General features: G+C 39.7%; 2 protein-coding genes across 7 annotated transcripts in view; one reads left to right on the forward strand and one right to left on the reverse strand.

Annotated features, from left to right (window-relative positions):
* Positions 1-4863, reverse strand: part of ano8b (anoctamin 8b) — a 42448-nt gene extending 37585 nt beyond the window's left edge. For all 5 annotated transcript variants that reach the window (XR_006096893.1, XM_042416082.1, XM_042416084.1 and 2 more), the window contains exon 1: positions 4141-4863. Coding sequence is in view for 4 of the 5 variants with exons in the window: in XM_042416082.1 (XP_042272016.1) it covers positions 4141-4315 (175 nt within the window). In the remaining variant the exon portion in view is untranslated. The remainder of the gene's footprint in view (positions 1-4140) is intronic.
* Positions 4864-7376: 2513 nt separating this feature from the next.
* gtpbp3 (GTP binding protein 3, mitochondrial) lies at positions 7377-26589 on the forward strand. Of its 2 annotated transcripts, none has more exons than XM_042417773.1 (11): positions 7377-7715; positions 9291-9562; positions 10525-10611; positions 11524-11606; positions 12382-12501; positions 17032-17104; positions 19794-19937; positions 21799-21964; positions 23523-23653; positions 23814-24000; positions 24593-26589. In XM_042417773.1, the coding sequence occupies exons 1-11, from the start codon at positions 7651-7653 to the stop codon at positions 24822-24824; spliced, it is 1560 nt and encodes a 519-aa protein (XP_042273707.1). In that variant the 5' UTR covers positions 7377-7650; the 3' UTR covers positions 24825-26589. The 2 variants fall into 2 exon arrangements, with proteins under 2 accessions (XP_042273707.1, XP_042273709.1); XM_042417775.1 differs by having other exon boundaries at positions 9294-9562.
* The last annotated feature ends 36 nt before the right edge of the window (positions 26590-26625 follow it).

Here is a 26625-nt window from a genome sequence, read left to right on the forward strand (position 1 = left end):
ATTGATTGCAGCAGTAACTGCAGTGTTTACCATCATCTGACCAGCGCCTGCTTTACTGTAATGATCTCAATTTTAAGGCAAGCTGCACATAATAAATATGAAGAGTTATATCAGTGAAGAGCTGGCCACTTAATTTTATAGTTAGTCTGATGGCCTGCTTAAAGCATGAAATGTCTTACCCAATCAAGACCTGGTTCACATAAGTAATCTGTCGTGTGTCTGACTGATCAGGTAAGGTTAATAAACCACCGACATTACTAACAGCAAGGTCATCCTACATACAGATGATTTTCCTTGATCGCTAATGCAGCTCATATGCAGCTCATGTGAAGCTCAGCACTTACTCTTGATGGGGATAGGAGAGGGAGAACAAGAAATATATCTCTGTGGAGCATGCTATGAATAAGAGTGAGTTAGGCAAAGAGAACCGGAGAGAGAGAGAGAGACATTAAGTTCGGAGTCATTAGGCACAACACACTGCTGTCATTATATCATACTGCATTACATTCATCAGCCCCTTCATTTATGAAGCTGTAGGAGGGCACAAAACCGGTGGCTCAGTCTGTCTGCTGCTGCTGCTGCTGCTGCTGAGAAAAACAGCTCTTCATTTAGGAAGTTCAGTGTGATGCTTCTTCCTCTCAACACTGCCCTGCCTTACACTGCTGTATTTAAAGCAACCTGTGTGACACTGAACCTAACTAAATCTGTCTGAAGCAAAGCTGAGGTATTCTACTTGCTTAAGAGGCAGTGAGAGCAAGAGATAAGAGAGAGCGGAGCCCTAGCCAAGTGGCCATGCTTAATACATTTTTTCTCATGCATTTTGCAGACTATAAAGTGCATCTATTAATGCAAAGCATTAAGAATAGAGTTAAATAAAGTTTACACAGATGAAAATGGACCCTTCAGATCTCACCACCGCCTCACAACAGACCTTCACTTTCAGATCAGAACACAGGTGAAAAAAGGGTTTTGTACTTAGACTGGCTTTACTTGCTAAATCTGCACACTTTTATATATTTTATACAGTGAAACTAAATTTATCTAGAGTAGCTGTTAATAAAAAAAGAAACTAAAAATAAATCCATGACACTGACTGTCCTGTAATAGTGTGGCAAAAATGTGAAATTTTGCAATGGCCCAATTAAGAGTTAGTGTCATAGCTGTTGTGCATGAGACTACAATGCATTAATTACTAAAGAATTTTGGACACTGTCCTGATGAGAGAAACTATTCAGTTGTCACAAAAGCTCATTAGGCCCCATGCTACAGGGGCTCCCAATGAAAAACTGTACTAAACCTGAACTAAACCTGAAGTTAAAAAAAAGTAATTTGAGGTAAAATGAGGTCAGTGCAAATCATATCAGATTTACAGGAAAGTATGCAGGGGACATACATTTACAGCTGCAACATATTATCATCATGTCTTTTCCAAAGTACGAATGAATCTCACTGTATATCCTGACAAATGTCCTAAATCCTAAACCTCTGTGCTGGCTGATTGGGCAACCACAAATTACATGACCTGATTTTCATAACACAGAATCTTATCAACACTGGCCTCAGAGGGAACACAAACTAATTGGTGAGACTTCTGCGTTGCTTTTTCTAATGATGGGCGCTTAATTAATCTTTGAAACATGGGCTTGTGAGTGTTGGAGCTACAAAGGAAGATGGCTGAGAGGATCAAAGCCGTTCCAGTCTACTGTGATGGGATTAGGAAAATATGGTGGAGGCATGGAGACAATCGAGCATCCAAGCCTCCAGTGAGGAAAATCCTTCCAGGCTGCAATCAAAATCTCGGCTGGAGAAATCACCCTGCAGTCGTGCTGTGCTAGCTGACTGACACTGACACGTGTGAGGGCGGTTATATGATATCAGGTAATCCCACTGAAGTCTCCAAACCCAATCCTTCCCTCTCATGACCCATGAAAGGAAATATACAGCCAAGTGGGAGCAGGAGGTTTCCAGAGGGCAAGACAGTCACTGCTCTTTACATTTCAGATACACACCCTACTTTTAATACTTTCTAACAGCAAATTGTTCAGCTGTGACATAGTTTTTTTTTGTTGTCTTGGATTACTGTTTGCATGCATCAATTTAGACATTTTACAGTCCTTAAAGTTATAGTTTGACCAATTCGGAAATATGCTTATTCACATTCTTGCTGAGAGTTAGATGAGAACATCAATACCACTCTCATATCTGTCCATTCAATTATATGCTGGAGCCAGGAGGCGGCTAGCTTAGCTTCGCATTAAGACTGAAAACAAGGGGAAACAGCTAGCCTGGCTCTTTCTAAGGTAAAATAATCTGCCAACCAGCACTCCTGGACTCACTGAATATGGGTTATGTGTCAGGCTGTTTCTTGGCCAGGAGCAGTGACTGCGACCAGCAGAGACTGCGGGAAGCGACTGCTTTCTTAAAAATGTTCCTAAAACTGTTCTTTTAAGGCTGTGGCTTTTCCACAGTCAGACATAAGATTCCCCATCTTAGAAGTGGGATCAATGCAGGATCTCAAACCTATTGAAGTCAAAGAAACCCAAGTAAAGACATTTTAGTAGGTCTGGGTGAGCATTATTTGAAATGTTGCAATACTTCTGCTGATATGATACAAGAGTTTTGGTATCAAAATGATACTTTTTTCCATAATTTCTTTGACAAATATTAACATGTTTTACTCTACAAAACTTGGTTTTCATTTAACAAAAGAAGACAAAGCTCTCAGATGTTAGGCCTAAATATTGTCTCAATACAAGCCAACCAAGAACTTTTTCTGAAAAAAGAATGGCAGAATTTTGTTTTAAATCATGAAGGATTATTAAGGGTTTGGTACCCAGGAACCATAATCTGAGTACATGTTTGGTGACTCCGGCCAGTTGACCATAATACGTCTTCCTATACAGTACTATCTGCTGACCCCTCAACTGTCCTGCAACCCATTCTTGGACCCAAGCTGACACCACTGGACTCCAGTTTGGTAACCACCGAGTGCCACCCTCTCTACAAGCTGACATCAGGCTGCTCTTCCATTCAGCAGCAGCCTTTCTCAGGTTACCTCAACCAAGTGTGGAAATGAGCGCTCATCGGCTGACGGCCCACTGCTCCACTGCATCACTCTGCAGCAGTACTCGCAGGGAGCACAGAGGCTGTGTCTGCGCCTCGCACACAGGAAAACAACCCTGGCTCGGCAGCTGAGGCTATACCCAGACTAATATTGTGGTCTGTTCCAAAAATAGCCTCACTTGCAGTTCTTGCAAGGAGACAACTATGATATAGCCAAATTCAAGTCCACTATTCATGTCAAGGAGTGTAAACAGAAAGCATGCTTTCCCTTTATAAAAAGTAGATAAACCTATGATTTTAGGAGTCCCTAAAAAGTAATAGAGACCGTACCGAAAAGAAAAATACAATTAAATGCAATGAGGTCTATAAACCACACCAAATGTACACACAGTAACAAATTATGTAAATATTAGGGATATAGCCTATTTAGAATGACAAAACATGCAGCTGCCTGTTATCCAATGGCATGACAACTTCAACTGAAGCAATAACAGGGAAGTAGACAGTCAGACTGGAGATCAAAGCTGCACTGGATAGTTTAGAGAACACTGGATGACATCATGAAGTTGATAAACATTTGGTTACCAGGAGGAAAGGCTGGCAGATCACACACATAATACAGAACTGAACGGAAAACCCTTAAATAAAAACAGCTAGCAGCCAATCATAGGCTTCTAGTGCTCTACAGTATAAGGATGCTGTAGAAAACTACAGCAGCAATGACTCTAAGTGTCCATAAAAATACTGTGAGCATAGGCTTGTGAATGATGACAGGAGATAATATAGGCTACAATAACCGACAAAAGGTAAAATATTGCCATTTTCCTAAAAAAAAGAAGATATTGCATCAATATTTTTTAAAAGCAGCTGCGATAGGAACATGCAATACAAGTCAAAGCCATTATTTATAGGCCTGTAGTCTAATCAGTGGGTAATTTTAGGACGCCCTCGTGGAGACAAAAGAACAGTGCTGCGAGGTGCTCGTCTCGTTTCCCAGCATCACGTCCACCTGTCCTCTCTTCCTTTATACGCTCCCTAGGCGCATCGTCCGAGCAAAAAGAGGCATACTCGACTCACCCAGTACACCGGAGGAGGCTTGTGGCGGGGCAGCGCCCGGCTCCGGCCTCTCCGCGTCTCCCTGCTGCGCTCGGTGTCGGTGCCGGGAGCTCTCGGGGCCGTCGCCGGCGGTGGTCGCAGCGCTGGCGGCCGCCGCGGCTGCGGCGCCCGCCGCTGCCGACCCCGTGTCGGGCATGCTCTCTATCAGCGAGGAGCGACGGAAGATGAAGATATTCTCCGGGAAATTGTGCAGTGGTATCGCATCTCAGGAGGAGGGTAAAGCATGGGTATAGCGCGGCGGCCGGCAGGGGGGTCCGAGTGAAGGGTCAAACGAGTGTGAAAGTGAAGTGAAGGTTGTCGGTGTCGGTGCGGCGGCGGATCATCCTGGTCTGGAGCAGGATGCGCGGCTAGATGGAGAGCGATCTTCCGACGACTCCAGAGGAGGGGCAAAGAAAGAGAGAGGGGAGGGGGCTGGGTGACACACACACCTTGGACAATCCACTACAGTAGCCTAATTTTTTGAGGATTTTATAGCCTCAAAAAAGCAAATTTGCGACGCTAATTTCCTCATGAGAAATATAAATATCAAAGTCAGATTAGGTGACTGTATGGCCTACTTCAAACTCACTCCACTTACAGTGCACTTTAAGTCTCTAAAGGAATACTTTGGGAACATAATAGTAATTTTCCATGAATGCATGTCCATGCAGTCTCATCCTCAAAAACACACCTCCAGTGACCTCTGTCTGGCTTCAAAATGATGCCAGAAATAGCATCTGCTTTGCTAAATGAAGGCAATAAAAATTACATTGATGTCAATTGCCCATTCATCTGATCACCAAGATGCTGTTAATAAATAACATATGATAACATACCTTTGTACCTACCTTTAATTCTCTCAGCAGTGCTTTCTATCAGGCAGGTGGTTTATCCAGTCCAGTAGGTAGACTATTGCTCCTATGTGAGTGTGACTGCACTATACCCTGTCTTCAAAGATTAAATAGACTATGACTTATTTATTAATGCAAAAAATATCTTCATAGATTAAATTTTTAGTGACACTCAGGTCTTGGGACAAGTTATGTCTCCTCTCCTCAGTCCACTGGACACTCAAAACACGCTAAAATATACTTTGCAGGCAGTTGTATAATACTCATTTTTGCCTGCACAGCATTGCTTGATCTAGTTATTTCATACCATCCACATCAACAAACTATAAACATGCAGACTTACTTTACAGGAAAAATTATGTTGTCATATTTGCTCACGTTTGCCTTGTTATGTCTTTCAAAATGGGAAAACAATAGTGGACTTAAGACAAGGTAAGCCTACACCTTAAGCAAACTCACATCCTTCAAAGCAAACACTGTTTACAGTTAAGATGCAGACTCCGTCATATGATCTACTACAGGCAAATGTGTATGTCTCTCATAAATAGTCCTGCTTGTCCTATTTTAAACAATGTGTGTGTGTGTGTGTGTGTGTGTGTGTGTGTGTGTGTGTGTGTGTGTGTTTACCATCTTTTCCATGGTTTTATTAAACAGTCTATTTGCTAATTAATAGTCTTTTTGGTCAGAAGAGACAAAGACGTTTGTGCATTGATGTTGTTCAACAGCTGTGAGGTGGCAGCTGTCATGCTTTGTTACCACACAATGCAGACTATAAATTATTGAGATCCCAGGTTAAAGATTGCTCCCCGGGCCTCAGACCGTGCCTCTTCAGCGTGTACACAATCCATCTCCTTGGCCAGCCCCCCTGGATGCCGTGTTTCACTGTGCAGCCATCCAGGCAGGCTGGCAGGCAAGCAGCCCTCCCCCACGTATGGCTCAGCGCTCAGAAGTACCCCGTCTGAGAGCAGAAATTCTGCTTACTCACCACCCTCTGGGCTGACAGCTGCAAGGATCTGCAGTGGGGCACACACGCCAACGCACATGTAGCCTATACTCTGTATTTATATTCAGCGATATGCATGATATACTCTATGTAGGCCACGACGGACCACAGACCACAACACCAATAATTTACAAAGCACAAAAAACATATTCTAAGCAACACAAAGCAAAACATTGAGTGACAATTTAACTTTGTAAAAGTTAACATGGTGACAGTGTTGTTTGAAAAAATGATCAATTAATGCACACAATCCACTTTATTAGGGACACATAATCCAAAGTAAGGCAGACTAGTACAACAGTCATGCAATACTGTAGATAATGGCAGGTATAATGATTAGTTTTAGTTTAAACTGTTTTAGAAAGATGTTGATTTTGTTTTTATGGCCCTTTTGGAAGCTGTAGTTTGTGGTTATACTGAAATGTGTTTCTAATACTTAGTCTTCCCTCATTGATATGAACTGAATGGACAAAACATCAGAAACATCCCTCATTTTAAACTGATAACAAGATTCAAATAACAAGAAAGCTAAAGAATAACCAATTTATTAAATAAACAATTTATTGACACTGATTTGTTGTATTTATATTGGCATTTTGTCTTTAAAGAAACACCATTGTCTGCCCTTTTGTTTTTTGCTCTAAATTACTCATTCTTTAATCTAAATTGATTTGTTCCTTACTGGTATTTCTGTTTTGCAGAAAGCACCACAACTAGTCATCTCTGTTTCTGCAGAGAGATGGGCATTTTTCATGATCTGTTACAGGGTTTCCCCCACTTCTCTACTTTTAATCTATTTGAAAATAAAATGAACATGTTAAGGAAGAACCAGACTTATGTTTGTTCTGCATTGTATTGCATTTTACAACTGGACTGATCTGCACCTTCCTATGGAGGAACCACAAACCAATGAGATAGATTATACCACAAATAACATCCTTTACCACCTAGATACATGGTGCGTTAGTGTGGAAATCATTCAGACTGATATAAAGTAAAGAAATAAACAATCATAGTACAAAAAGGTTAGAATAAAAAATGAAAATATTAATCAAATAAACAACAAGCAAAAAGAAAATAAATTCAAGATGTGTGCGGTGGGTACGCATTTTCTGTTTGTAGTTAGTCAATGTATAAGTACACGTTTCTACATGCACTGTGATCTATTTATCTATCAAAATTACTATTTATTTAGCGGTCAGTGACGTAAGTGTCATGAAGGGCAACGGGAGCTACACGGACCGAATTCAACGGCGCACAGTGGGCGGGACTTACTGTTGATTGACAGGTCCGTGAACAAATAGGACTGCAGAGACTGCCGCTGTTGTGGAAACCGTTAACCAATGACAATCAACAGGGGGAGCAACAGCCTCACCGTGGTAAATGTAAACGGTAGGAGCTGTCAACATGGGTTTGTTAGTCTCTTAGAGACAGTTGCTGATGAATAACTGTCTCTTTTTATCAGCTAACGTTACATTTAAACGTTATTCTGACATCAGCTTACAGGGGGGAATTGTAAACATAATGATTTTGTCAAGGACAGGGCATATTTTTGCAATGTCAGTCCCTGAAATCAACCACACGTGAAGCAGCGAGTACATTAAACGTTTGGTTTTAGTATCATTAGTATCTTATATTATGCTGCCACTGCCGTCCATTTATCGTGGGATATGGAGAGCTGCTGTCCACACACTTAGGACAAGGTTTGTTGCTAAATATCTGTTTTCTAATCACTATTTCTGAAACTGCCCCTTTTGTCGTTTTCATTGTAGTAGACAGTGGTGGAAGAAGTACTCAGAACCATTACTTAAGTAAAAGTACCAACACAACAATGTAAAAATACTCACTTACAAGTAAAGGTCCAGTATGAAAAATCATACTGAAGTAAAAGTACCTGTTTTACCAGCAAAGTGTACTTGAAGTATTAAAGTAGAAGTACTAATTTCGTCCCTCTGACTGATATATTATAACATATGACATCATTATATTATTAATACTGAAGCATCAGTGTTAGAGCAGCATGTTACTGTTGTAGCTGCTGGAAATGGAGCTTGTTTGAACTACTTTATATAACCTACAGTTATCTAGTTTAGTCCAGTGGTTCCCAACCTAGAGGTCGGGCCCCTCTAAAGGGTCACCAGATAAATCTGAGGGGTCATGAGATGATTAATCGGAGAGAAAAGATGAAAAAATGAAGTTCTGATACACAAATCTCTTTTCAGTTTTTGGACTTTTTCTTTAATCTTTGATTTTTGGGGAAATATTGGATCATTTGAACATTTATTGAAATGAAACTATGTGAGAAGTTTAGAGGGAAAAATCACTATTTAGTGGAGCTGTTAACAACTCATAGACATCTGAAATGTGACCCCGACTACGGCTTTTTGTAAGATGTCTAAAGCCAAAAAGGTTGGACACCACTGGTCTCATCTTTAACAATGTGTTGTATTTTAAAAGCTTGTTATATTATCCATTGTGTCAAATCTTCATCTGAAAAATAACTCAAGCTGTCAAATAAATGTAGTGGAGTAGAAAGTACAATATTTCCCTCTGAAATGTAGTTCACTGAAATTGTGCTTAAGTACAGTACTTGAGTAAATGTACTTGGTTACTTTCCACGGCTGGTAGTAGATTAATACAGAAATACGAACACTGTAGAAATGAAATATTGCCATTTAGCTTGTTTCAAAGGTGATTTCATGTATGTTTCAGTACATATGGCACCCCAAAACAGACAAAAGGCGGTAAAAGATCATCAGATCAATCAAAAACATGACGAAACACATCAATAAATAATACTGTTAGTTAAATAATACAAATGGGATGTAAGAAGAAATATCTTTATACTTTTCTTTAAACTTCAGTTTGTTATAAAATGAGAAAAGCTTTTTATATTTTCCTTTTTACCACCAACAAATTTTATTAAATTATTTTCAACTCCATAGTTTTCCTGTGATTTTGGTCTTGGCACATATTTAATAATTTATTTTTCCCCTTTTTTCTCAATGTAAATATAAAGGTTTATATATCGTAATACACTTGATTTTTTATTCTAACAGTATTATTTGTTGACATACCCTACTATATTTTTGATTTGATAACCTTCACTTCCCTTTGTCAGTTTCAGGGCTCTATAATATAAGGATTGTCTTTATATAATACAACTTATAGCATGCCTATATAGATAAGTAACCCACATATTAGACCCTATATTAGACTTAAATAATCTAATATATAATTAGAGGTTACATTGTGTCTCACCATTTTCTTTTCCCCAGCAGAGGAAATCCATTCAGCAGACACCTGGGCACCTGTGATGGAGTCCCAGCTGGACTGGTGGATGCTGAAACCATCTTTGCCTTGTCATCAGGCCATGGCAGGTGTGGGGTGGCCGTGGTACGGGTCAGTGGTCCCGCCTCAGTTACAGCCCTCAGGTGCATGGCCGGGCTAACACGTAGCCTGCCTTCTCCTCGCACCGCCCTGTTACGGAGCATCACAGATCCCCGATCCAAAGAAGTGCTGGATCGAGGACTTGTCCTCTGGTTCCCAGGTGTGCTCACTTGGACCACACACACATTTCATCTCTTCACCTTTTATCTGTGCTTTTTTAAGGATGGATGGATGGTGGATGGATGAGAGTACAGTACAATATAGGATAATGCTGATGAATAGAGTGTTTTAAGTGACTTTTTCTCATATCAAAATTTGTGTTACATTATATCTCCATGTGTTAAGGATATACATGGATATTCAAGCACTTTCAAGTCTATGCGAGTGGATTTTTATGCCATACTGATGTAAAAGTAACATACCATACCCTAAGTACTTAGAAAAAATACAAACCATCTTGCAAGACGGCACTGAGTGCCTGAGTGCCTGAGTGAGTGAGTGAGTGAGTGAGCAACTATCATTTCATTATCAATTAACCAGTGGTTTTGGGTTTTTTTTATGATTCATTGTTTGGTTTATAAAATGTCAAAAAATAGTGAAGAATTAGAAGTTCTAGGAGACCAAGGTGACTTTTTGGGACTTTCTGTTTGTTTTGTCAAAACAGCATTTCAAAACACAAATCAAATTTAACATAATAAACTGCAAATCCTCATATCTGATCAACTGGAAATAATGAATGTTTGGCATTTTTGCATGATAAACAATCAAAAGGATTATTGATTATCAGAATTGCTTTTTCTAATCTTCTTTTAATCAGTTTATCGATTAATGAACTAATTTTTTCAGTAGTATTTAGAATCCTTTGGTGTAAGGTGATGCCAGAACAGCATGCTTGCTGTATATTGATGTTAATTTCCGTCTCCCATGTTAAGAATATTTAGATCAATCATCTTTCGCTGCCTGTTGAAGCCCGATAAGCCAAAGCTGATGTGTTTTATGTCATCACAGTATTATGTCTTCAGCTTGTAAACATGAAAGTATTTCTTGGATTTTGCTCCTTCTACATATTTAAATGACTAAAGAACATTCGTCCTGTTGTTTCTCTTGTGTTCTTGTCATCAGCTCCTCACAGTTTCACGGGAGAGGACAGCGTAGAGTTCCACATCCACGGCGGCCCCGCTGTCATTACTGCTGTCTTACAGGCTCTGGGTAACATCCAGTTGTCATTATGAATATGATAATTATGTGTTATACAACTTGATATAATGCAATATAACACACATACGGCACCATGTGATGTACAGTCAATGTTTTAACATTTTTCTCAATGTTTGTGCCCATTCTATTTGATTCTATTCACAGCCTCGACTCCTCAAGCTTTAAGCCTGCATAAATATTCTAAACACAGTATGTGGTCGAGTTATGTGACTGTCCATCAGTGTGACTTAAAAGGAAAAACTGACACACATATTCCTATTTCAAAGATACTTATAATATGGGCCTTGGCAGGCATGTCAATCCCACCGTGACCAACAAATACATGTTATACTGCAGTTCTCAAATTGGCCTTCTAGAGGGCAGTATTGTATAAATCTGAAATGGTTCACAGTTCAAGGTTATCACCAGTTAATATAAGGTTATCATTAATCATGAATAGTGAGATAAGAAAATAGTACAGTGCATTTATAAGACATTTTTGAATAATTCTTGATTTTTAAAACTGAATAAAAGGTAGCCACACTTCTGGAAAGATGATAACTAGTCAGTAGCTTGTTAAACAGAATATTTTGCTCCAGTAAACAGATTGTGATCTTATTTGGCCAAATGGTTTTGTGCTTACTGTTGTCTCCTCCAGATGAGGAGGAGAAAACTGTTGTGAAAACAATGAAAATATAACTTCTTTAACCTGCACAGTTGTCTGTTGAACCCTGAGTGACACATTGACTCTGTGTTTGATCCTCTCTGGTTTGTGTGTGTGTGTGTGTGTGTGTGTGTGTGTGTGTGTGTGTGTGTGTGTGTGTGTGTGTGTGTGTGTGTGTGTATTGTGTGCATGATGCATACCAACCACCCGACTCATACATTTTTTCATGTTTGTATGCTGTGTGTGTGTTTGTTTCTCAGGAAGCGTGCCTGGCATGAGGCCTGCTGAAGCTGGAGAGTTCACGCGGAGGGCCTTTCAAGCAGGGAAGCTTGGCCTGACAGAGGTAGGTCAAGAAGAGCATGTACAAACAAATCTCTGCAGATTTGTATCATATTTTTGATTAATTATACAGGACAAATATGGAAAAAACAAGTTAAGATATGAACAGGGATTTCAAGGTCATATAATGTCAACATTGAATTTTTTTAATATATTTTGCCCTTTGTACATTTCTTTCATTGGGTTGTCAAAAATTTCTGCATAAATGCAGCTGTGGGTCCCCCAAGATGGTAAATTCTGGCTGAGAGAAATGGTGTTTGTTCTGTTTTTTTCACCAATGAGCAGCCGAGTATGCAGCCACAAACAGTAATACAGGTCTGTTCAGGATTGTCTGTCTACTGTGTATGACGTGATATCATGATTTAAAGTAAATTTTAGCATTATAAATTGAGTTTTTATTTATCAGTCGGCAATGCAAATGTATTTTTACATTTTAATTTTTACAGTATAACAGAATTGCCCCTGAAAATGATCAAAATGTTTTGTAAAATCAGAACAAGGAAGCAAAATTCTTCCTGAGAGAAGAAGCTAATGTCTTATCCCAGTAAGATATGAGATACGATAAACTTTACTGCCCCTAAAAATAATTTTTCTTGTCAAGAACATAAAAACAGTCTAATGAGCACCATAAATCGTACACACAGCAGCATCACATGCTTATAAAGCCATATAACTGGTTCTGTAAATAACACGTTTGGAGGAGCTTTATAAAGATAGATATTGCAATATAAAAGTGTTTCTTTTGTACTGGTTCTTATTTATAATAATGCTCCTTGAAGGTTGAGGGGCTTGGGGATCTGATTCATGCTGAGACAGAGGCCCAGAGGAGGCAGGCTCTCCGGCAGATGTCAGGAGAACTGGGACGCCTCTATCAGGACTGGACTCACAAACTGAAACGGGTAGGTTGTCCTGTAGATACTGGTGGTGTACACAGTGGTTTTCTCCATAATAAACAGATAGTAGACATGCAAACAGATAGATGCTTTCATTAGACTCGGAGCTGTGAGCTTAAAGGTAAAAAAGTGTAGTACTGCATGTGTACTGCAAGAGTCCGGCTTCAAATCAGGTTTTGAGCGCTTTTCTGACATTGTGGTTTTGGCGTGGTCTCTGATGCTACAATATGGAACTGACTTTCTTTTTTTAATTTTTCTATATGATGCAAAAAATATGTTTTATTGATGTTTGGTGTGCGATTTTTCCCCAGCCTTTTGAACATTTATGTGGTTTTGTCTCTACTGTAGAAACTGTGATTAGTTGGATGTTACATTTCTGCTTCTCAGACACTTCTAGTCACAAAAATGTACATTTTGCCTTTTGGAATCAGACTTTGCTCTGGATTTAAACTCATCTTGACCACCTTTGGACCTGGTCTTGACTCATAATCTACTAGATATGGTCTTTGAGTCATATCTCAGGTGAACAGGTAGCAACCGTCTTTGTGTTTTGTCTTGACAGCAGAAACAAGCTAAACTCCTCCTTCTCCTTGGAGACACATTGTCCATGTTCATGATGTCTAACATTTCTCTGGAAACAGTGTTATTTACAGTGACGGGAAAAAGCCCGTCTGTACTGTGCTGTAGGTTGGGCCTCAGTAGTTTCACACCCAAAACAATGCTGTCTGTTGTTTTTCTTTGGTATCTCGCAATGGCTTTTGCAGCACACCGTTGATGGATTAACTAATAGGAATTGGAGGCTTCCTGTTTTCATTTGGCTGTTGTACCTACCCATTGTGTTTGTCTTTTTAATACTTAGAATCCCAATATTAATTTTTATGATCCATTTTATGGGGTGCTCCTGTGATTTAGGGGTCAAGATGTCAACCATGAACTGCAGAGTCCCTGGTTTAAGTCTGGCTGGGAACCGTTTCTTGTCATCTCTCTAATAAAGATATTTATCTTGCATCCTATTTAGCACTGGAAACACACAACACACCAAACACATTCGAAGGAAGAAAAGGAATAAATTGGACATAATGTCACTTCACATAGAGAAACCTGTCCGGTTTTCTAAAATACTGATACTTATTCTTGCAGGTATACTAATATATCATTATCAATTGCCAATATTATCAATATACTTTTATATATAATTTCAAACACATTATGGTGTTACTACCACTGCCATTATTCCTAGTTTGAAACTAATTCAAGTCTTTTTTAAAATATATAATTTATCATATAATTCCAGTAAACTTGAATAAAAATAGTATATTTCCCAGCAGATAAGAGCACAGTTTTGTACGACCATAATATCTGATTCTTATTAGTGTTGATCTACTGAAGGACCACATTGTTTCGATTTGTTAATACAGTTTATATGTCGTTGTTGTTGTTTTTACTATTATGTGATAACTGATGTGGCTGAAAGGATGAGGTCAATGACCTCAACACTTCCTCTGGTCAGCACTCTGACTCTCTGTCAAAAAGCTTTGTGATGATTACACAGAACTAGGTGTTCTGTGTATTCTGCTCCGTCCTGGCATCAGAATCACGGTCAAAGCTACTGAGAGTCAGTGACCTTGTTAATTTGGACTTTCCTGAGGAAAGCAACTCATGCACAGTTCCACCATCACTCAAGTGACACCCATTCAATGTTGTTTCTTCTGAACAGCTGGCTTAGCATTGTTTGGAAGGATTAAACAGCGTAATGCCAAGTACAGCTGTTGTTCGTCTGTCACTCAAGACTGGCACACAAACAAGACATGAATATATTCTATGCAGCAGTATTGTCTTTCTTATCTAAACAGTATCCTGTATACCGCATATATAAATAGTTATATGAAAGCTGATCCACTCTTGAAGATAAGATATATTAGAGTGGAGGAAGAATCAGTTCAACTGTAAAATTCACATTACTGTACAATAGTTGAGTACAGGGGTTAGTGACTGTTGTTGAAAGTTAGTGATCTGACCAGGACATAGGCTTCTTTTCGCACCACCTGATACTTGAGCAAGCTGTCAAAGAAGTTCAGAAACTTCTTGCAGTTGAGCTTGAACTTCTCTGGGAGAGAACATAGCAACTTTTTTCAGTGTTGCAGCTATCCAAGGTCACGTTTGTATTTTGTGTTAAGTTTTTTGCATGCAAGTTGTTTGCATACAGTCTCACAATTATTAATGAGACTTCCAGATAATAAGCTACAGGCGCTTATTACAATGATATGGTGGTATATGTGGTCTGGCTTATTTCTGAGTTCTTTTTTCACACCATGTTATGGCAGGTCAGAACAGCAGGTCACTGAACACAGATGAACGCTTCATGGCTGCGAGCCAAACCCTCCTTTTCTGTGGTATGTTTTGGAGAATGACCAGCGATACTTTGGCACCAGGTCTGACCAACAAGTCCAGGTGTTCTCCCTTGAGAAACTTTGTTGAGCTGCTTGTCTACAGCTCTTTTAGGAAGATTCCTGGAAGCAATTAAAAGGTGCTTTTATTTTGGACGAAGCTTTCTTGGAATCCAGTTAATCAGAAGTATACCATCTGCATGATGCTTTGGGTCATACCCTGATTTGACACCTAAACAATGCAGCTTTTTTAACTGTTGGCTTCCCACTTTTGTGAATGGATTAAAGTATGGGGATTTCATGCTTCCTGTTTTCGTGCAGCTATACTACTATTGTGTTTATGTTCTGCAGTGTCAATCAAGATACTGATCGGTGATGTGGTGGAAATACAATAGCTTTTCTTCTCCTGAACTCTGAAGTTAAAGTGAATTTCAAAAGTGTGGCAATGATGTAAATGGAAGAAGGTCAGAGGAAGTAGTATTTATATACACCAGATAGACACACTGTATACATTTATAGTTGAACACTATTTAAAAAAACAGAATAAAAGCAGAAAAGAATACTGAAAATGTTATTTTTTATGCCTCCGTGCTGGCAATAGCCATGGTCAGAGGCATTATGTTTTCCAGTTGTTTGTCTGTCTGTCAGTCTGTCCCATCCTTGTGAATGCGATATCTCAGGGACGCCTTGAGGGAATTTCTTTAAATTTGGCACAGATATCCACTTGGACTCAAGGATCAACTGATATGATGGTTTTTGACCATAACTCAAGAAATCATGTGCTGTCTAATAGGATAAAATCAAGAAGTGATGACATTTTATACCCAAAAGGTCAAAGGTCAACTTCACTGTGACATCATATTGTTCTGCAAAAACACTTTTCTCGCCATTATTCAATGCCATAACTCAGGCACAGAAGGAGAGATTGTGACCATATTTCACTTTTGGTCAGATACTGAATTGGTGACACTAATCTTGGGTTCACGCCTTGAAACTGTGGTGATCGTATAGATCTTCCTCTGTGCTGCCAGGTGAAAGATGCGTGTGAAGTGTCCACGTTTTAGAATTTGTAGCTTCTTTGCAGCAACATGCATATCTGAAGCTTTGTCTACTGTCATGGCTGCAACTTTGTGCTCTATCAGAATCAGCTTTATTGACCAAGCATGCGAACACATACAAGCAAAATACACTTAATACCTTTTGTTTAATTCCTTCAAAGTCTTCACTTCAAATATTATATGGGTCTGGACAGACATGGATGTAAACTGCAACTTTACCGGTTGGTGGAGGCATACAACCACAAGGATGAATTTCTAGTTGACCCGCGCTAGAGGGTGCTGCTAGGTGTGGTGCTTTTTTGCTCCAGATAAATAAAGACTTGTGTTTTGTGTCCTGACTGGTTCATGTTTTGAACGTTCAATGAATTCGTTACAGTAGCCTTCATTTTTATTATGCACAAGTATCACCAGCAACATGGTAATATGCCCATGGTTGAACCAGCTACGGCAGCAGCAAGATATACTGCCTGTTTACTGTCGCTGGCATTTTCTGTGCTACTCACCTTTTAACATTTCAACATACAAATAAACTTGACAGTATCACTAGAGAACAATTTTAAAAAATGCATTTTGATGCAAGTCGCACTGAAGCGAGTATGAGGCTTTAGCAGTCTGGGTTCGACAAATCAAGAGGGTATCTTCCATAGTAACAGTGTTTTTAGAACTTTTTTCCTTTTTGTGTTACAATCTCTGCGCCATGGCTCAGCAGGGAACACTGTCTGTTGAAGCATGAACAGGGAATTTCACACTGAAAAGATAAGTAACTTTTAAATGGGTATCTTACAAAATATGTCTAAGTCAGACTGCTGCAGCCTCACGTTAGCTTCGGCTGAACTTAAGAATGCATTTTTGCACGGAGCAAGGACTGTGGCTTCTCGTCTCCCATGTCTTACAGTGAGACTGAACAGATCTGTTTGTGGTTGAAATGGAGAGGAGGAACAATTTTAGTGACTAACAATGCTTTTAATATACATATAGGCATGTGGGTATTTATTTTAAGATTGATTTCAGTATGTTAGTTAACTGGTTTAAGTAAAACCTGCATTTCATCCTCTTCCCTTCTCTCCGTTCTGTTTTGCGCTGTCTCACAGTGTCTCGCCCATGTGGAGGCCTTCATAGACTTCAGTGAGGATGAGCTCATTGAGGATGGGATCTTAAACCAAGGTATGAATGCAAAAAAAAAAAAATCACAGCACAGTCATTCTTGGGGCTTCAGAGGGAGGTGTGGGGTTCTGTTTCTTTCTAAGGAGAGAGGAGTCAGGCTGGCTTTCCTGTTTGGATCTTCAACTGGCCATCGTGCGCGTTTGCTGCAGTGTAGGGAGAAGCCATAGACATCAAACTGCTTAAAAAACAATTTCCTTTTAGGAAGTGTGGAGAGAAGGCCAGGGGGACAGTAGAGGCATTCGTCTTGCCTTCAAAGCCAACCTGCCATGTCACTCACAGGAATAGTACTATCAGTAGCACCGTCTGCAGCCCAACTGTGCTTTCTATGCACAGGTTTCCCATTCTCACAGTGCATGCGAAGGTGAGTGTGTGTGTGTGTGTGTATGTATGTGCGAGGGATGTCCCCCTTGAGTCTGTCGCCTGCTGTCTGGCACTGGCAGAGCTCTTTAGAAGCCTCAGATGTTGTGAAGTTCCGACACAATAAACCCTGGGAACTATTTGTTTGTTTTGGTGGCATGGAATGTTGGCTCACGCCTCGGAGGCAAGCTGCAAATAAATAATAGACCTGTTTCCAAAAATAGAAAAGCTGGCATAAATACTTTCCATCGCCACCTGCAAACATACAGATAATGACAGGACAAGTTATCTCAAGTTGGGTGTATTAATGTGCTCGATTCAGGTTCACCAGAAATTAACATTTTTCACTCTAAGAAAAATGATGTACAGTGCATTCAGACAGTATTCAGACCCCTTCGCTTTTTTCACATTTTGTTATGTCGCAGTCTTATGCAGTTGTTTAAATTCATTTTTTGCCCTTATCAGTCTACACTCAATACCCTATAATGACAAAGTGAAAACAAAATTTAAAACATTTTGGCAAATTAATTAAAAAGGAGATGTTTCTGCACCTTGATTGGAGTCCACTTGTGGTAAATTCAATTGATTGGACATGATTTGGAAATGCACACACCTGTCTATATAAGGTCTCACAGCTGACAATGCATATCAGAGCAAAAACCAAACCATGAGGTCGAAGGAACTGCCTGCAGAGCTTAGAAGCAGGATTGCGTTGAGACACAGATCTGAGGAAGGCTACAAAAAATTCTGCTGCATTGACGGTTCCCAACAGCACAGTGGCCTCCATAATTCTTATATGGAAGAAGTTTGGAACAGCCAGGACTCTTCCTAGAACTGGCCGCCAGGCCAAACTGAGCAATCAGGGATGAAGGGCCTTGGTAAAAGAGGTGACCAAGAACCCAATGGTCACTCTGGCTGAGCTCCAGAGATCCTGTGTGGAGATGGGAGAAACGTCTAGAAGGACAACCATCACTGCAACACTCCACCGATCTGGGCTTTACGGCAGAGTGGCCAGACGGAATCCTCTCCTCAATGAAAGAGACAGGAAAACCTGCTTGGAGTTTGCGAAAAATCACCCAAAGGACTCTCAGACTGTGAGAAACAAGATTCTCTGGTCTGATGACACCAAGATTGAACTGTTTGGCCTCAATTCTAAGTATCATGTCTGGAGGAAACCAGGCAGCGCTCATCACCTGCCCAATACCATCCTAACGGTGAAACATGGTGGTGGCAGCATCATGCTGTGGGGGTGTTTTTCAGCGGCAGGGACTAGGGGACTGGTCAGGGTGGAGGGAAAGCTGAACGGAGCAAAGTACAGAGATATCCTTAATGAAAACCTGGTCCGGGAGTGTTCGGGACCTCAGACTGGGCCGAAAGTTCACCTTCCAACTGGACAATGACCCTAAGCACACAGCCAAGACAACGCAGGAGTGAATGTCCTTGAGTGACCCAGCCACAGCCCTGACTTGAACCCAATCAAACATCTCTGGAGAGACCTGAAAATGGCTGTCGATCGATGGTCCCCATCCAACCTGACAGAGATTGAGAGGATCTGCAGAAAGGCAGAAAATCCCCAAATCCAGGTGTGCAAAGCTTGTTGCGTCATACCCAAGAAGACTTGATGCTGTAATCACTGCCAAAGGTGCTTCAATTAAGTACTGAGTAAAGGGTCTGAATCCTTATGTCAATGTGATATTTCAGTTTTTCCTTTTTTATATAATATTTTTGTTTTTTGTTTGATTTGATAGAGATGGATATCATGGACACATACTAATCATAAAAGTTTATTGTTAAGGCAAAAAAAGGACTAGAAAAGTATTTAATTTGAATTTAATGAATTTCTTTGTTTGCTGATGATTTTGTTTGTCTTGTTTTCTTAATTATATATATTTTTTCTTTTAACATGTTTGAAATAAAAATTGAATTGACTGAATAAATTTGCCCAAATTTCTAAAATTCTGTCATCACTTTGTTTTAAGTGTAGATTTGATGAGTGGAAAAAATGAATTTAAACTATTTTAGCGAAAGGCTGCAACATAACAAAATTTGGAAAAAAGTGACGAGGTCTGAATACTTTATGAATGCACTGAATTGTTGAAGCATCATATTGTAAAAAAAAAAAAGAACCTTTCCCCGTCTGTCATATGCGGAAAGAGACAGGCCATGACCTATTTTTCGTCCAGACAAAAGATGTCAGACACCGGAGGACAGGGTCTTTTTTCCTTCAAAGGACAAAAATTCCTTTTACAAGGTCACGAAAGTGAAGTTAAACATGAAACCTTCGTCACGTCCTTTTCCCTCCTCTGTCTCTCTCTCCCTGTCACCGCCACAGTGGACGGTTCATTGTATGATCTGCAAACAGAGATGGAGCGACACCTAAAAGATGAGAGGAGGGGCGAGCGGCTACGCAGCGGAGTCCAGGTGGTCATCGCTGGAGCTACTAATGCAGGGAAAAGTAGCCTCCTGAACACACTCTGTAAGAGAACCAAGAAAACCCACACACACACTCCATGAAGGGATTAAGATTAGAACGTGACATACTATCTTCTAAATGCAGACTTAAGGACTTAAGTGTTGAATCATGCTGCTGTCAGTCACGAAGGAGAAGAAGGTAGAATCAGTCATGAATAAGCAGCATGATTTAAAAAATGTTTTGAAATGTGCATTCATTAAAATGCAAACACTGTGCTCTGTGCACAGAAAGTGAGGGAAAAAATCAAACATCCTTGCCAAGACAGGATTTTGTGGAGAAGACGAATCTAGAAACAAGCAGCAGTCTGACTCTGAAATCAGGCAGTGTGAAAGTTGTCATGGGGATTAGTGTTGTACGCTTTGACCCTCAGCTCCAACATTCAGGGTTTGGTTTAAATTTGTTTAAAAAATAGCTGAAGTTTCATTTTGAGCAGAAGTTTTTTCTTGTTTCCCTAAAATCAAACGTAAACATCACAAAAGTTGAGCGTGAAATTTTTGACCTTGGAAATAGTGGTTTGACACGATAAAGTTAACTTAAGGTCCATTTATTAGCTTTTTTCTTTCAACCACATCTTGCAGTCTTCATCAGCAAAAGCAGTTTGCAAGCTTTGATTATTTTGTAAAACAAGCACAAGTTATTTTATTTGCTTAAATGTTACAGTCTCTAACCTTTTCATCTAAAAATCAGAATGTGAGGCGTATTATCTTAATCTACTTTCATAGCACAGGAACACAATCTTAGTCTTTTAAATCTGGTCAGGCATTCGAGACACAGTAATAATTTGCAATTGATAGTGAAGCAATGACAGTTAATAATGACATGTGTATATACAGTAAATAAATATAGTAAATATAGAAGTAAACATTCTATATTTAACACAATTCACACGTAATGTTGTAGCGTCTCAATTTTCTCACTCCCAGGCAGTTCCTAAAACCCTTGTTGTTTATGCTGTAAAGTTATATTTGTTTAGAATATTGTATCCTGAAATCATTTAGGATCATTTTATATAAACTACTCAGAGTGAAGGCTTGGCAGGGGCCCCTCACAGCTTCCTATCGGAATAACAGGAGTATTTGTCAAACTTAAGATAAAATCCTGTTATCATTTCCTCTCCTGATAAGTCTACCCAATGACGTGAGCTCACCCAGTGTGCACTGACAAGTAATAATGAGGTGTTTGGATTGAATAAATAAAGAATAATCAGTTATTTAACATAGGAAAATCTTTAAAAAAAGAACAAAAACATGAGGAAGGGGGATTGTTTTTTCTCTGTTTTGAGATTTTGACGCCAGCTTTTAGAAAATTATTAAAACAAAGGAAAACGTACAAAATTATTTTGATGATGACTTTTTTTTAGATTAATTCTGCAACTTTGGGCTCACTTTTGATTTTGTGATTTCCATATTTTTTTTCTTGTCAACAAATTCATATAAGAACCAACGATGAATTGATCCAATACTATGTATTGTCTGTGTAGCCAATGGCTAATATAGTGGAGCTCATTCCTCTGTGCCGTCGACCTCCATCGTTTTCCAAAAACTATTAAAACACATTTGTGAGTCACACTGTTGCCTCAGGAGACATATTCACTAGAGCACCAAATCTCCTGCTAAAAATAGTCCCCAACAAATGTACTATTTAATCCTGTTTGAGTAACATTTTCAAAAACTGGTGCCCAGCAGTTTAGGAACAAATGGGCTTCGGGCTGAGAGCCATAGACAGGTTAGGTAAGCTGGAAAGTACTGAAAGACGGACAAACACACTGTTGGTTTCAGTCTTTTCATGGAATTTGTTGACGAAGAAGAAAAATATAGAATATCACTAGCTTTAACCTTTAACTTTTAACCTTTTTTAAATCCAGGCCAGAGACCTGCAGCCATTGTGTCTCCCATTGCTGGGACCACCAGGGACGTAGTGGAGACAGCACTGGACATCGGTGGCTTCCCTGTCCTCTTGAGTGACACAGCCGGCCTCAGGGACAGCCCGGACGTGGTGGAGAGAGAGGGGGTCCGCCGGGCTCGGGAAAGGTAGCAGAACATTTACTGCTCATGTGCTGCTCATTTGTCCATAATGTGAGACAGGCAAACTAGCCCTGAGATGGATGCTGCACTTGCTGCTGAACAAAGAAAGGAAGAAATAAGTCATTCCTTTCCCCTGTTCATATGTAATTTAATGTAATGTCTGTGTAACCTCCTGAGTTTATATTATTGCTGACAATTGTATTTATAACTATTGCACAGTTATAAATACATGGAACAAACACCCTGAGGAGGTTATGCAATGAAGTTGTAGAGTATTTACCTCAAGTAGTGTGATGTAAATGACATGGCCATTCACTGACAGCCGCTTCCACTGTTTACACGGAGGAAGAATAGTAATACTTGTTGGAGTCGTCATCACTATTTTGTCATATACAAACAGGCTAACAGACAGAACAATGGACGCTCGCACACACACACACTGTTCAATCAACTTTTATACACATGCATGTACACATGACATGACATGTTTTATCACATATGGGTACTTTGTGTTTCACTATACAGTATGTTAATTTACATGCCAAAAAAAGATGAAGTGTTTCCCCAGTACTTGTGTTCTTGGCAGGGGGGGATAGCATCTGACACAGTAATTAGGCTTTAAATCACATTGAAACTGCTACCATTAACATTTGTTAAATGGTAGAAGACGAAACCTTTTCAATGGGAAAACATGCTGTTTGTTGCTGTTTGTTTGTTGCTGTTTTTCGTTTGAAAAACAACATAAACATGAATCTCTTAAGATTTGTTTCGTAACTAGTAAAAACAGATGAAAGACAAATGGAAAGAAAACCTGACTGCACAAATACAATTTTCAGTGCAAATACTCATCCTTTATGGATTGTATAAATTAGTTGGGTGACCTGGTGGCTCTATAGGAAGCGTGGGCAGTTTGTCTTCTATAGGGAACTTTCTGTGCAGGGAGCAGGTCAGAGGCTCGTGACCCAGGTCACTAGAGGAAGGACGTGGCGAGTACAAGCATCCGCTGCTGCTGCTGCTACCTCACAGTGAGACCCGAGGCAAAGCAGTGGCTTTGTGCTTTGTACCAAAATTAGAGACCAGGGAACCACGCTTCTGCCCTGAGGCATCATATCAGCGTACATTTGCAGCTGCTACAGTAACCAGAAATTTTATTTTGTGGAATAACACAGTATTTCTCACAACTTTACTTTATATTGTAATAATGCAAAATGCTATCAAGTAGAAAATGTACCTGAGTAACCAGAAAATCTTATTGGACTCTTTTACAGCCACCTTTGAAATCATTTTGTCTTGATCGATATGAAGAATCAATATGGACTCTGGGGAAAAAAACATCAATAATGTGTATATTATGGCCAAAAGGTATGTCTGATCTGTTCAGAGACGCAACAGACAACAGGAAGATTGAATAGGATTACAGACTATATCTAGCCTATATCATGATATTGATATGATATTAGTGCATCTCTCAGTTCTAGGTTTGCCTACAGTGTAAAGATTAAGATTAAAAAAGTATTCTGCATTAAAAATAAGTCTTAATAATGAATTGCTTTGTTTTCTGCAGGGTGGAGCAGGCAGATCTGACTCTGGTGGTTGTGGACTGTGCTCACCTCCCCCCTGATGCCCAGCAAGCTGCAGCTTTCCTGGAGGAACACCTGAGGAGCGTCCTGCCCTCACAGGAGCAGCGTCAGACAGGTATCATAGCTAGACCTCATCTGCTTCTTCTTCTGCTGGACTACTAGTGAGACTTTCAACTTAATTTTGAAGGATTATGTGCAGTGGGACAGTAAAAGAGTTTTTATCATTATCATTTTGGCATTTCTTATTAAAAATTCCCCTTCTCTACGTATCACAGCGTTTCCTGTAGACAGGTGCCTCCTGGTGCTGAATAAGACGGACCTGCTGCCTGAGGAACAGAGGAAAACGTTGGACAGGGAGCTGAGACAGATCTCTGGACTCCCTCCTGTCTGTCTGGTCTCCTGCCACACTAATGACGGACTGCATGACTTCCTCACAGTGCTACACAGCAGTATCAAGACTCTGTGAGTTCCTATAATATATTAAATTTTGTTGTGCCAGGGCGACGATGTATGAGAAAGATTAATTTCTTGTTTCTTCTGTGGGACGTGTGATGATTTTATAAGAACCGAAATTAATATCAGCATGGATACATCTTAAAGGAATACGCTTAGGTTTTTGTACAGATTAAACTAAAGCCATAAAGTGTAAATTAGTGAGGTTCAGAGATGTTGGTAGGTGGCTTTTTTTTCTTACTTTTGGGCAGAGTCAGGTTAGCTGTTTCCCCCTGCTTCCAGTCTTTATGCTTAGCTAACCGACTGCTGTCTCAAGTTTCATATTACACAGGCAGATATAATAGCGGTATCAGTCTTCTCATCTTCGTTTGGGCAAGTTTGGTGAACATAATGTTTTTAAATGTGCTCAATGAATAAATTTGACTTGAGAGTTGCCAAAGTCAGAAATAAAAAAGGAACCAAACTACAATATGTTTGTGCTGCAAATTGATCGTTTAAATCAGATTTTTTTTTCACCCATGTGCTTTTTTTCATAGATTTTTAGTATAAAAACACATAATAATGAGTGTTTTATTTCCCTGTACTCTGACTTCCTCTCTAGGTGTGGCGACCCTCTGTCTGGTGCCCCCACCCTGACCCAGGCTCGTCATAGGGCCCACCTGCAGCAGTGTGTTGCGGCCCTGGCTCAGTACCAACGATATCGCGACACCGACCTCGCTCTGGCAGCCGAGGGTGTCCGGTTGGCCCTCACCAGCCTGGGCCGGATCACTGGACGGGTCGGAGCAGAGGAGATCCTGGATATCATCTTCAAAGACTTCTGCATTGGGAAATAGTCAGATGAGTAGCAGCAAAAACATGAAGCACATGTAATAATAGCCCGCTCAGAGAGGAAGGCCGCATTCTCATATAGTCCCAGAGTACCAGTAGAGAAAATGAGACAAAAGGGGCACAGCTTCGGCATTATGCCAGGCTTCGAGGCACAGCGAGAGTAAGAAGAATGAAATTCATGTTCTTGGCTGCAGAATCACTCCGCTCCCAAGACAATGTTTGTTTTTTGTTAATACACTGAAAATAGTCGAGCGTGATGACAGGTGCCTCAGAGGCCTCATTTATGCTGGACAAGTGTTTGGAAAGTCTTGAGTCGTAGTTATTAAAAATAGATTTTGAAGGCCTTTGATAGGGGAATATTAGGCTCTTGGGTCACATCTTAACAGCCAAAGTAAATTTTGTGCTGCAAAATAAAGCCAGCTGCAGAACTCTGCAAGGTCATGGATTCAAAGTTTGGATGTTTGTTTGTACAGCAAGACAATGAAGAATTTGTTCTTAGGAGCAGGTATAATTTCAGCTGTATTCCTTTGTGTGTGTGTTTCTCCAGGTTGTTCTCTTTGTGAAATCTATTATTATTTTTAGGTAAAGTATTTATGGGTATTTTTGGCTTTAATTGAGACAGAGGAGAGAGAGATGAGGGATGATGTGCAACAAATGTCCCTGGATAGTCTTGAACCATGGATGGCACAATTACATGGTTAGCGTCTGAAACCCCTTGGCTACCCTTAGATGCCCCTTTGCATGATTTATCTGACTTTGACGCAGTAGACATAGGTAGTGACTATTTGCTGCAACTTACATTGCAGCTTACTTGAAAATCAACTAAATTAAAAGAGTAGTTTGACATTTTTTGACCCTGTCTTTCCAAGAATAATATGAGAAAAACGATACCACTGGGACTTCCATTCAATATGAAGTTGTGTGAGTGTTTTCTTTATCGCGAGGTTACCAGGCAACCACCTTCGACTTCAGGAAGTCATTGGCTGAGCCAAGAAATAGTTTGGCACGCAACGCCCCGTAAGACCACAACTTGTCATTTTTACACTTCATTTTTTGAATGGATTGAAAAAACAAAACATAACATGTTAAGTGAACTTTAGAGGTGCAGGCGAGCAGATTCTGTTACCTCAGGACAGAGTCAAGCTAGTTGTTTCAGTCTTTATGCTCAGGTAAGCTAACCAGCTGCGGCCAGACATGAGAGTGGTATCGATCTTTTCATCTAACTTTCAGCAAGACAATTAATAATCATATTTCCCAAAATATCGAACTATTTCTTTAACATGTGAATTCTCCTTTAACATGTTGACAGTTAATTCACATATATGGGATCTTTGATATGGACTAAAAGTGATAATGTGCGTTTTTGGAACAAATCTTTTTTATTTTTTTCTTGTGAATCAAACAGATATAAGGCAGACAATTGTTTGTCTCGTGTACAAGGTACTATAGATTTTAGTCATTATCATGCATTGGTTTGTTACTGTAAGTCTTTCTCTCTTTTTTTGCACTTTTCCACATTTGCTTTTATAATTCCAAATGAAAGTTCACATAACAATACACCTTCACATCATATGCTGCCATACAAATGCCCAATGCACTTGCAAGAATTTCTTTACTTGCCAAACCCTGTACTTCACGTGTGATAGTACCCTCATCACTTGAAATGTATGAATGTGTTTTTCAAAAGCTTACTTGTCCTTACAAAGATTGAATTGACATTTAAATTGTTGCCTCACCGTAGCTGTCATTAAATTAAGTACAAATTGTGAAGGCTTTTGTTTTCTGGTGTGTTTCATTGGTCCACCT

The sequence above is a fragment of the Thunnus maccoyii genome, chromosome 7 (assembly GCF_910596095.1).
Source record: "Thunnus maccoyii chromosome 7, fThuMac1.1, whole genome shotgun sequence".
In the NCBI taxonomy this organism is placed as follows: Eukaryota; Metazoa; Chordata; class Actinopteri; order Scombriformes; family Scombridae; genus Thunnus; species Thunnus maccoyii.